The sequence below is a fragment of the Gavialis gangeticus genome, unplaced genomic scaffold, assembly GCF_001723915.1.
Source record: "Gavialis gangeticus isolate Ggan-Ray unplaced genomic scaffold, GavGan_comp1, whole genome shotgun sequence".
Lineage (NCBI taxonomy): Eukaryota > Metazoa > Chordata > Crocodylia > Gavialidae > Gavialis > Gavialis gangeticus.
This window is the reverse complement of record NW_017729029.1, coordinates 74,738,553-74,750,979: the sequence shown is the minus strand read 5'-3', so window position 1 is coordinate 74,750,979 and position 12,427 is coordinate 74,738,553. Positions and strand designations below refer to the sequence as shown.

The window sequence follows — 12,427 nt, the reverse complement described above, 5'->3', positions numbered from 1 at the left end:
CACTTTTTATGGTAAAGTATCAGTCACATGTAAAGCGTATACAGCACACATTCTTTTGAGGAACTTAAATGATATCTATTTTTAGTTAAGTTAGAATCTAGTTTCAGTTAAGTTAGAATCACTGACCAGTGGCTGGAATTGGTTTAGTATGTCTTTATTATAGTAGGTGAATTTTTTGTACAAACAGAAGCAAGTCATTTCTTAGCATTAAACATTCATAAAGATAGAAATTCTTCATATCCTACCTCTGGTATCCCAGAGCCACAGGCATAAGGAGCAAACACCTTCACAAAAGAAACTGCTAGAAAAGCAAAGCTCAAAGCCCAGAAAATGTACATTATGTAGTTCATTATGTATGAACCTGGACCCTAAAAACACAAGCAGAAAAACCCCACAATATAATTCCATTAATATGTAAACAAAATGCATTGAACAAAAGTAATCATGAAGGACTCTTATGGTAAAAACAATTACATATACAGTCTAATGAAAACAAATATTACTACCATGAACAAATATTAGCTTTGTCTGAAAAGTTAAAGTCATTAGACTAAATTGTATAGAAAAGTTTTGACTAATATCTATTTGATCTATATCAAAATCAGACCAATCAAACCAAGAGTGAAACAATTAAATCAATGAGTCATAGATAACACAGTTAATTTTTGCAACTTTAGGCTAGTAAAATCTACTGGCATCATTCTTTTTCCCTAAACTGCATACTGCTAAAAAATAATGAACAAAACCAACTCAGAATTTTATTAATTACAAAACAAGTCTTGGTTTTTGGGGGACTTTTACACATAACCACAATCAGGAACACAAATTGCCATGTTCTCTTTTAGAAGATGAGCCCTTTACTTATTTATAGGCATTTCTATTGTGCTGATTAGTGCAGCATCTGAGCAGCTCATAAGTATTAATGAATTATTACGGCTTCCAATTTTAGAGACTGAAAAATCGAAAGAGAGAGATTAATACCCTCACGCTGAAAGCCGCCCATAAAGAAGATCTCTGTGCTACCACTGAGCCTCACCAAAAAATAGCTTTGATAAAAGCTTGGACGATCAAACTATAAAGCGCAAGGGGAAGGTTTTGTTGACATAGCTTGACTAGCATGGCTGTCCTCAATAGTGTAAATGCAAATACACTTTGATGCCAGTATATGCTCCATTACAACATATTCAGGTTTGGCAAGCAAAATAAGAGCCAAAGAACACCGACAACTAATAATACAACCTACATGTTCAAGTTCCTAGTTCAACTCCTTGATCCTGAGCTACAGCCCTTTCTTCACTAGGGTTTTACTTACATCTGCTTGGCCAATTATTAGTTCTGCCCATGTTTTCCATTTTGGACATTTGTCTCTCTCTTCAAACGTGTTCTCATCCGATCTCCAACAACACTGCTCATGGTTATACCACAAGTCATTAAGGCAAATGCCTTCCTTTAAGTCAGTCATCCAATCAGCAGCAATATCTATTAACCCAGCCAATGCCCCTGTTGTACAAACAGTTGTGTTAGATTTCTGAAATTAAAAAAGTCAAGAAAAACTGACATCTGTTGATATAACAGACATAAAACAGCAGTTAACTGATACATAAAAACAAACCTAAAGGAAAAGGCACAAGTAAAGAGGATATTTCAAATATTTTCTGTAAAATACTATTTGAGTCCCTCCATGGAAATCAGTTTGCAAGGGACTAAACTGATCTAGGTCTTTTCATTAAAATTCTGTATCAAATAAATTACAGAATTTCTTAGTTAAATCAGCTATGATAATTTAAGATACTGTTTTTCAACAGTCCAAAAAAGTAAATACATAAAAAGACACAGAGGATATAGCTGACATGTAAACGTAACTCAAATGATTCACTGAAATTATTATTGTATTTTCTTACGTACCACAAACACCCAAGTAAGGCGCACACCTTGTTTTTGGGAAGGCAGAATGGATAAAAACATTTTTTTCCCCAGATTTATGGCCACATTGAGTAAGGGCAGATCCTGCTCTTTAGTTTACTCACCCTCCCTTTTCCTACCAGGCAAAAGCTACATCTTTAACCCTTTCACAGCTGAACTGTCAACAGCTCTTGACAGCTCAGGCAAAAGCTGAAACTTCAGCTGCTCCCGAAGACTGGATTCCATGGGCAGATCAAGCATTTTGAAAAGAGCTAAAAATAAGAAGTCTGTGAAATAAGAAGATTGTGAAATAGGAGAGTGATCAGGAGTAGCTACACTGTAAACTCTTTAGCACAACTGCGGAAGAAAGGATGGCTTGGTTAGTGGAACATTGAAACCATTAAAAAAGGACAGTTGGCTGTTAATACCTGTTGACAGAAGATCAAGTAGCAGGAAATCACATAAACGTTAACGTAAATAAGCCAGGAAGTGAACTGATCCCATCAGATGCTTGAACAGAAATACTACAACTGCTATTCTGGGACACAAAAATCAGCTTCCCTACTTAAGAAAAAAACAATTTTGGAAGGCTAAGTTTTGAGGGAAAGGTGTGTGTGATATGCAGGAATCTGGGTTTTCTGTTCCCCATGGAAAAATGGGGAAAAATATGAGGATTTTCCCTTTTAACCGAAAAAAACTTGGATTTCTCATTAATGGATAAACATGCAGATTTTCCACTTCTGCAAAGAGCTCTCTGCAGGTTGGCAGAGTTCCAGCCTGCAAGTGGCTGGGGGAGTGGGAGGAGGGCAGATAGGCAGGGGGTGCCATGTGCATATGCACATGCACACACACTTGAAGAGCAGCTCCTGCAGGTAAATCTGGTGGGGGTGGGGATTGAGGCCCCCATAGGAAGGGAGGGCCTTGGGCAGGGCTGGGGCTCAGGCTGGGGCTGCTGCCCAGCTGGGAGGTGCATGGGTCTTGGGCCCCAGGGCCAGAATGTGATGTAGAGCCCAAGTGGGGAGCAGGACAGGGCCACAGGTGGCGGGGCTGTCTCCCAGCTGCTGTGCCCACTCCTGGGCCCCCCAGATCTGTGGGTGGGCTGGGTGCAAGCTGCCATGCCATGGGCTCAGGCTCCCTGCCCTGCTGCCCTTCCCCCGGGTCCTCTTTTTTTGTTTTGTGATTTTTAAACAGAAAACCAAGATCCCTGGTGATATGTCAGCAAATACTGTATATTCAACATAAAAGACCAAACATAAAATTTAATAGCATAATTCATTCTCACACTACCAAAAATATTAGTGAAGCACAAATGATACATCAAATGAATTTCAAACATGCTGCCTGAGATAACCCATACACATGAGCTGATCTTGTGATGCTCTGAGTCTCCAGAATTCACACTGAAGTTAATGAGAAGTACAGATGCTCAGCACTTCTCAAGCTCAGCCCCTTAAAGACTGACTTCTGTGATGTGAAGGTAGGTCAAAAATTGCAGTCAAGACAAGTTTTTGATAAGCCATTATTACCTAACTCAAGGAAACAGGTTAGAAAGGGAGACTAAATGGCAGTTTTACAAAAGCATGGTTTTCCTGTTACCAGTTTAGTAGGAAATTGCTCATGCTCACACCAGTTTATGGTTTAAAACAGTTTTCCATAGTAACCTAAGAGTGGCACAGGCCTTCTAGGTCACTAAGTCTGGTCCCCTGCATTTGGGCAAACCCGAGGAGAGTGATACAAAACAGATTTTTGTTAGTCATTAATAGCAACAAAACTGATTACAAACACTTTCAATAAAGTGATTTATTGAATGCATCTCCACAGACAGACAATGGACTTATATTGGTAAAGCTGCTAGGAGAATAATAGTAGTAGCGTTAGAGTGATTGTTGTTGTAGCTGTGATGGTCCAGGAATTATGCAAGAGGTAAGGAATTTTTAGGGTCATATCTTTTATTGAACTAAGAGCAGCTAGTAACATTTGCTGGCTTTCCCTGGGAATTCCTGGGTCCAATGAAGTCAACAGCACTGTTCCCAATGACCTGATTATTCAGTAGGCCCAGATTTCACTCAATACAAGTAATCAAAGTCTATCAACATAAACATCAATAAATGTGGTTGGAATAAAGAAGACTCTATACATTCCTAGCAGGAGAGGGAAATCCACAGCAGAAGAATCATCCTTACAATCAATAACGATGCTCTTCCTCATCGTCTCAGATGGAAGGAGCTATAAACGAATTAATTAGGAGAATGACTATCCACCTCAGGCCTGAAAGTTATTGTGCCAGGCCAAAATTCAACTATGTTTGTAGTTTGTTCAGTGTGAGGAGGTTTACTTACCAGCTAAGGCTCTCATTGATTTCAGTGGGGCAAGGAGGTCACCTATTTCATGGATAGAAACAGTCTCTAATCTTCAAACTCTGGAATCTTTTTCAAGAACTACATTAGTTACTTGACTACTACTTCAAATGAGATTATGCTTTTATCTTGATCCTATTCTGGTATTATACATAAACATCTCCCCATTCATACATTTATAATACTGGGCAGATACAAGAACAAAACAATACATGTTTTAATATAAGGACAAAAACCCACACTCTGTAGAAAGTTTGAAAGATCAGAAAAAATTAGAAAAGAGAAGTAGTTGTGCACTATTGTAAGCACTAGAAGAGATCCTTTGATTTGTCTTTACCTGATGCCAAACCAGTTAGTGTAACTACTAGCCATCCTGACCAGGCATCACATAAACTTTTTGTCATCTCCCAGGCCGATTCTTTCTTCTTGCTGTTAATCTGCAAATAGAAATGGATCGTCTTGTGTTATGAACTGGACCATTAGTACCTTAAAGATATGATTTACAGACTTGTGATGAAAGCAGCTCACAGATATCCTCATCCTTAAACTAAGAAGCACTTTCCCTCTCTAATTATTTACATACACATATTTGATCAACCTGGTAATTCAGGTATAAGATAATAAAAGCAGGAACAGAAGAATCTGTATAATTCAAAGCACAACAGAGGATAAACTTTAGAGAAAATGTACAATGTACATGATAGTCCATTTTATTAGAATAAATTATTGTAAAATGAAAGTGAATTTATAATATGTTAAACCGGAAATAAGTTACCAGAAAATTATTTTTAGAAACAAGGAATAAATATGGATTAACAGAGCCAAGCTAGAAGTAAATTATTCCACTAAATTCAAGGACATTTAATTTTTGGTGAATTTGATTGCAAGTACCCATATATTTCTTTTTTCTGCCTGATATTTTTACCTCCCACTGTTACAAATGATGCTTACAACCACTACCACTGAAAATATTCTCTCCGTTTTGGGGGCTTATTTACTTTGTATGTCTAAGTGCATTTCATGCATACTTAATTTGATTTCAAAACTATTTTTCTTGTTCTTCCTGTTTGGAAAATTCCTGTTCTTGTAGGATCTCTTATATTCAAAAGGAAAGAAAAGATATGTAACAAACAGAAAATATAACACAAAAATGGGAAAGGGGATTTAGAAACATGGATAATCTGTAAAACTCTTTTTACTCTCTCCCCCACCCTCTTTTTTTCACAATCATTAAATTTCAAACTGGCAATGTTCTTTTAAAATGAAGTAAATATACTTTATGTTTATCGTTTATAGACATATATTACATTTTCAAAGCATCTTTTAAAAATCTCTACAGACTGGTCAGTATCCTTTTTCCTTCTTCTAAGACTAATAATTCTGAGCTACACAGACTTCTATAATGCACTCAAATCTAATGTACACTAAACAAACCATTGCTAGTTTTGAGCGATATTCATTTCTTTCTAGGCCAAATCACTTGCAGCCATGCAGCCTGCATTTGGGCAGCTCTGGCATTCCATCCTGTGACAGCCACAAACTAAGGCTAGCCAGTATATTTGCACCATTTCTGGGAAGCTGTATTAACGACTGCTTATTTGCCATCAAATTAGCGAAGAAAGTATTTAAAGGCAAAGGTGGCAAAAAGCAACATATGAGCTCTATATAATCAGAGTACGTGTTCTCAGAACTACTGCAGACAAATCTGTGCACCTGAGAGAAGCACTGGCTAGAACAGTTACGATTGGGATTAGAGTTTTTTGAAACAATGCAGGATTTGCCAGAGCAGCTCAGATCACTCTACAAGGCCTTGTATTTTGCTGCCAACAATAGCAGATATTTGTGCTTTTGCAGAAGGTAAACAAATAACAGTGATGCAGCAAATTACATGGCATTGTACTTGGAGAAAATTTCTTGCATGAGACCTGCTGGCAACTAGTTTAGTACCAGGAAGTTTTCAATTTAGTTACCTTTCATTTTTAAACTACCTACCATTTTATGTAAGTTAAAATAGTTCAGGAAAATATAATGAGAAAACAGGGAAAAAAACAAAACAAAACGATAAATTGACCTTGTCAAATTGTTTTCCCTGTACAGGTAAATTTAATGTGGGTATTCCAAAACCTGACAGTGATCTCCCAAATAGTTGGTATATTAGTGAGTAATGGGCCTGTAAAGCATGTAAGTCCCACTGATTAAGAAGCTCTGCATGTGCCTTCCTGAATGAGTCCTGAAGTTTGAAGATTTTTAGAAAAGACCAGTATGGAAAGAAAAAAGAACATTTCAGGATTTGGAAGTGTTTTCATAAAGGAAAGTAAGGAAAGCAATTTCTTAGGCCTGATCTGCACACAGTGTTTGCACTGGTTTATCTATTTCAGTTGAGCATGTAATTTTATTACCTAAATAGGTAAACCAGTACTACAACCTAGTATTGATGCAATTACACCAGTATAAAAATGCCTTATTCCCATATAGAAACAATTATGTCAGTATAAACTCTTTAATATGTACAAGTGCATCTACACTGAGGGTAGCTTTAAACATACCAATACAATAAAAAGGGACACAACTTTTCTGGGTACACAAAGCCTTATTTGCACTTTCAGAAAAATATACTACCTCATTAATTGAGACCCCAATCTTGCAGTGCATGTAAGCATGGTGGTAGCTCTAATAATGTGAGTAGTGCTACTGAGGGCAATGTGACTATTTTAGATCTATGCCCATATTTAAAAGTTGTGGCTGGATCAGACCCTAGTGCGATACACAACAAAAAATAACTTCCAATTATTGTTACTGATCTCACGCACCCGTCTGTGCCTTTCTCTGTCTTTGCACTTCTCCCGCACCCAGTCAATAGTATGGAAGTCATCGTATGTTCCAACACCAGGTATGGGTTCATCCAAGAGGTCCAATAAATGCGTTGAACTGTTAATGCTTCCTCCATTTGTCATTGTATAATGAGTTCCTGGGGCAGATAAAGGAGAAGAAATAATTAAACTCTGTAACAGGAAATAAATGTCTGCAAAATCCTCTTTACGATTCTCAACATAAAATTATGGTAGGTGTGCTTTCCATGTGGATAATTTATTTAGATACAGGTTTTTATGGACCTTTTTGTCTTAGGTTTTTAATCACCGCCATTTTCCAGCCATTTCTTTTTCACTTCTGATCAAACCTGTTTGCATAAAAGATTAAAGAAACCAAGAACGATCAATACCTTGAATAAGACTTTGGCTAGTTTGTAATTACTATTCCTTTGTGCTGCAGCAACATGCAAAGCCTGTAAGCAGATAATCATTCCTTACTATGCTAGTGGTCGAAGTCTAAGCCTGTTCCTGAACCTGAAGTATTATATTTGGCCTTAATCACAAGGTAACACATTTGTTATTTTAAATGTGCATGTTGTGCATTACCATTACCTTAAGCAGGTAAAAATTATGAACAGATGTTTGGAAAGTCTCCCCACCACCTACCATCGAGTATTTTCTTGTCCAAAAGACTTTATTTAGTCCTGTTGACATAACTGCCATTGTTTTGTTCCTGGTGTTCAACTGCAAGCTGAATTTCAGTACTGTTGACTTAATATTTCCATTAGTTAAATATTTAGCAACAAAGTCTGCAAGTCACTCTGTTACTCATGGACTCTAGAAAGAGCAGCTCTCACTTCCAATCAAACACTATCTTAAGGGTTAATACAGATAAAGGAATATTACAGGAAACTGGTTGTAAAAAGACAAGCATTGATGGGGTCAGGCATGTTATCTAAAATTCTTTTGTTTTGTGAAATTTAATCATAAAAATCATTAAAGCAGGGGGTTACCCAGTTGCTAAAAGGCAGCTTATGGCCTTGAAACAAGTCCTCCAAGTGTAAGTCCCCCAAGCAAGTTGCCCTTTCACCTCCCAAGTCATATGGAGTTTGGGAGTCTTCCTTCACTCCCCTTTGTAGCTGATTTAGCAGCACTGGCAGTCCCCTGACATTGTTGTTTCCAGTTAAGAGTGTAAAGAGTAAAAATGAGAGTATGCAGAACAACCTCCTGTTTAAATAATCAAGATTTTTAAAAAGTTTCCATATCTCATAAATATAGTAACTTATTATTTGATCAGTTTCTGTGATGAAATACTTTATAAAAAGGTCTCTAGCCTTAGATATAAACCTCTTCCAAACACTAGTCCTAAATATAACTTGCCCATTGTATCCCCTACAAATTATTCTTTTACCATATGTGAAGATCAGTCACAAAGAGACCACTTTTTATAAAGGAAGTATACACACTATGATTAAAGAGTGTAAACTGGTATCTTGCATAGACCAGAAGTGTCAAACTCACTCTTTCTTATGGGATGCATCTGGACATGGAGGCGGGGAGAGTAGCAGTGGCAGCAACTGAGGTTAATGTAGCCGTCTCTTGTCCCCTGCCACCAACTCACATCCCCAAGGGGGTTCTCACTGCCAGTTCTCCGCTGCCTGCTCACTCCACTCTTGAATTCCCATCCCCTCCAAGAACTCCACAGGTCAGACAATACAGCTTTGCGAGCTAGATCCAGCTAGATTTGATACCTCTAGGCTGGACAATGGTACATAACCCTGATCTCACTTAGGCCTCCTCTACACATTGCACAATTACCTTCAGACCAGCTACACATGCAAAGTAGCCATCACATTATAAAAAGCTCCAACCAGCTATGAAGTTAGACCTCTACATACCTTTACCTGCATGTGCAGAGGAGGCCTTATTAAAGAAGTAGTCACTTTGATACCAAGGCAAACATTTCTATGCCCAAAAAGAAATATTTACCACGCTGACATCTGGAGTGTCAGACACCTGTATGCTTTTTACATCGCAGACCCAGTTCCACGCTGTTGACAACAGAAGAGCTTTACATGTTTAAAAGAAGGTCTTTAAAGAAAGGAGTTGCAAGCTTAATTTGTGGCAGTGCTTTTCTATATCAGTAGCGGCCAAACTTTTTGGCAGGTGTGCCACAAATCAGCCGTGCACCTTCCCTTAGTGCCACTGATCCCTTCCCCTTGCCCAATCTGCTACTCTGCTGTTTCTTGCCTATCTGCCACTGTGCTGTTTGTCTGCTTCTGCATGCTATACACAGAGGCTGCCTGTGCCACTCATGGCTACCTTTGTTCTAAATACCCATAAAAAGCCCCATCACACCATGACTGTTGGCTTGCAGATTCTCCCAAGGGCTCTAGATCAGCACCACAATTACCAGTTCTCCCACAAGCATGGAAAGCCAATTTGCACTCAAAGTGCTCATCTCCCTAAAGTAGGTTCTCTCTTTCAGCGCAGCCCAAGTGTCAAAGTTTGGTGCACTGGAATGGGTGCACTGAAAGGCCTAGACAGAAAGGAAACAGTTATCACCAGTATCCTAACATCAGCCAATCCACTAGTCTAGATATCTCAGATCAGCCAGAAACAATGTAGTTTGGAGATTTAAAGATATTAAAGTCCACTAGCAACTGGAAGAGAAGTCTACTTTCCCCTGAGTTTCTATGTAATATACATTAACATTAAATATACCACAGGCATTGAGCATATATAGAGGAAGACAAAATCTCTGCCCCCAAAACCATGCAATCTATAATGTTACAGGCAAAATGCATTTTATTCATCCACCTAAAAAAGGAGAAAGCTTGTGTTTTACAATGACCAATTACACTAGATGGAAATTTGACAAAGCAAACTTTAAGAAGCACAAGGTTATAGTAGATTATAGTAGTATAGCGAGCAAAAAGCTGGCTTGCATCCATAGATGCTTCTCAAGCAAATCCCAGGACATCATTCTCCTGTTGTACTCGGCCTTGGTGAGGCTGCAGCTGGAGTACTGCATCCAGTTTTGGGCTCCACAATTCAAAAAGGATGTGGAGAAGCTTGAGAGGGTGCAGAGGAAAGCCACGCGCATGATCAGAGGTCAGGAAAACAGACCTTATGATGAGAGGCCGAGCGCCATGGGACTCTTGAGCCTGGAAAAGCTCAGGCTCAGGGGTGGTTTGGTGGCCACCTATAAGTTTATCAGGGGTGCTCATCAGGATCTGGGGGAACATCTGTTCACCAGAGTGCCCCAAGGGATGACAAGATCGAACGGTCACAAACTCCACTGTGACCGATTCAGGCTGGACATAAGAAAGAACTTCTTTACTGTCTGAGCCCTCAAGGTTTGGAATAGACTGCCGCCAGAGGCGGTTGAAGCACCCATTTGGAACGCCTTCAAGACACATTTGGATGCTTATCTTGCTGGGATCCTATGATACCTGCTGACTTTCCTGCCCCTGGGGCAGGGGGCTGGACTCAATGATCCTCCAGGGTCCTTCCAGCCCAAATGCCTATGAAATCTATGAAATTAGTATCACACAACTGGTTGCATACTAAAAAGAAAGACAGGGATAATTGCAAACTGGTTTACCAACAAGGTTTATACAGGAAACAGTTGCTATTCATGGGTTCAGCATTCGCTGTTTCAAATATTCGCAAACACCAAACCTGCATCTTAAATACACTTACAGGAGCTCCTTGCTTGCTGCCGCTGGGCTCCTGCCAAACCTGGAGGCGAGGGAAACAGAACAGCCCTGCCAGGCCCAGCCAGTACACAACTTCTGATGCAGCTGCAACCAGTTGGGTGCTGGTCTGCTTCCCTCGCTTTCCAGTGACAATGCAAGCCTGGCTGGCTGTAGCCATGCTAGGAACAACCCCACCAGAAACTGTGCAGTGGCTGGGGCCCTGGCTGGGGCTAGGGCCAGGGCTAGCAAGTGTGGGTGGGAGCATGACACTGGCTACCCTGGGCGGGACAAATGGAGTGCTGCAGGGACAGCCACTGGCCAGGCAAGCTCAGCTGCATGCGTCCCCCACCTCCCCGCACCCCCAGCTGGCTTCCAGGCAAGGCCTTCCCACACAGCCACTCCACACACCCCCATACACCCCCTGCATCCCCTCCCCCACACAGGGTAGGGCATGCAGGAAGCAGATCACACCTGTCCCACTCCCGAACACTGCTCCCCACCAACCCAAAGCCTCACAAGGAGTTTTTGTGAGTTGTTGGAGACAGGGGGCATGGGAAGGGAACCAGGCCCACAAGAGCTCATCAAAACTCCCTATGTGGTCCTTGGGCCCAAATAATTGCCCACCCCTGGGCTATACACTGCCCCTGCCCAGCCCTGTACACCAGGATCAGGCCGTGGGGCCTAGCACTGTTCCCACCCAGCCCCACGTACCAGGATTGGGCCCCACATGCCCCCTGCTCAGCTCTGAATGCCACGATCGGGTCTTCTGGTCTGGCACCAGCCCCCCTGCCCACGTGCTGGGATTGGCCTCCTGCATACCTCATGTAGCACACAGATGCTTGGGCTGGGGCTCCTTATAGCTTCAGAAATTTGGCAGCTGGAGAATGGTTCCAATGCTCTTCTGCAGCTAAATTTTCATGCTCATGAGGAGCCCCATGGGCCTGATGACACAGTACTGGGGGCAAGATCTGGCCCATGGGCTGAGATTGAATACCCCTTTTCTTATAGTTTCATAGTAGGTAGGGTCGGAAGGGACCTGAGCAAATCAAGTCTGACCCCCTGCCATGGGTAGTAAAGGATGCCGGGGTCAAACAACCCCGGCAGTGTCTATCTAGCCTCCTTTTGAAGACCCTCAGGGTAGGAGCAAGCACCACTTCTCTTCGAAGTTGGTTCCAGATCCTAGCTGCCTTGACTGTGAAGTAGTGCCTCCTGATATCTAACCTGAATCTACTCTCCATCAACTTATGGCCGTTGTTCCTTGTTACCCCTGGTAGTGCTCGGGGGAACAGGGACTCTCCCATTACCTGCTGGTCTCCCTTGGCCAGTTTATAGACAGCCACCAGATCCCCTCTCAGTCTTCTCTTGTGGAGGCTGAACAGGTGCAGGTCTCGTAGCCTCTCCTCATAGGGCCTGCCCTGCTGCCCCCTGATCATGCGAGTGGCCCTTCTCTGGACCCTCTCCATGCTGTCCACATCCCTCCTGAAGTGTGGTGCCCAGAACCAGACGCAGTACTCCAACTATGGCCTGACCAGTGCTGCCTAGAGGGGGAGGATCACCTCCTTGGACCTGCTTGAGATGCATCGGTGGATGTATGACAAGGTGTGGTTAGCCTTCCTGACCGCATCCCCACATTGGTGGCCCCTGTTCATCTTGGAGT

General features: G+C 41.4%; 1 protein-coding gene across 8 annotated transcripts in view; it reads right to left on the bottom strand.

Annotated features, from left to right (window-relative positions):
- CLCN3 (chloride voltage-gated channel 3) overlaps positions 1 to 12,427 on the bottom strand; it is a 194,800-nt gene that overhangs the window by 36,446 nt on the left and 145,927 nt on the right. For all 8 annotated transcript variants that reach the window (XM_019521769.1, XM_019521774.1, XM_019521772.1 and 5 more), the window contains 4 exons: positions 7,070 to 7,227; positions 4,597 to 4,696; positions 1,313 to 1,500; positions 246 to 368 (listed from right to left, as the gene is read on the bottom strand). In XM_019521769.1, coding sequence (XP_019377314.1) covers positions 246 to 368; positions 1,313 to 1,500; positions 4,597 to 4,696; positions 7,070 to 7,227 — 569 coding nt within the window. The remainder of the gene's footprint in view (positions 1 to 245; positions 369 to 1,312; positions 1,501 to 4,596; positions 4,697 to 7,069; positions 7,228 to 12,427) is intronic.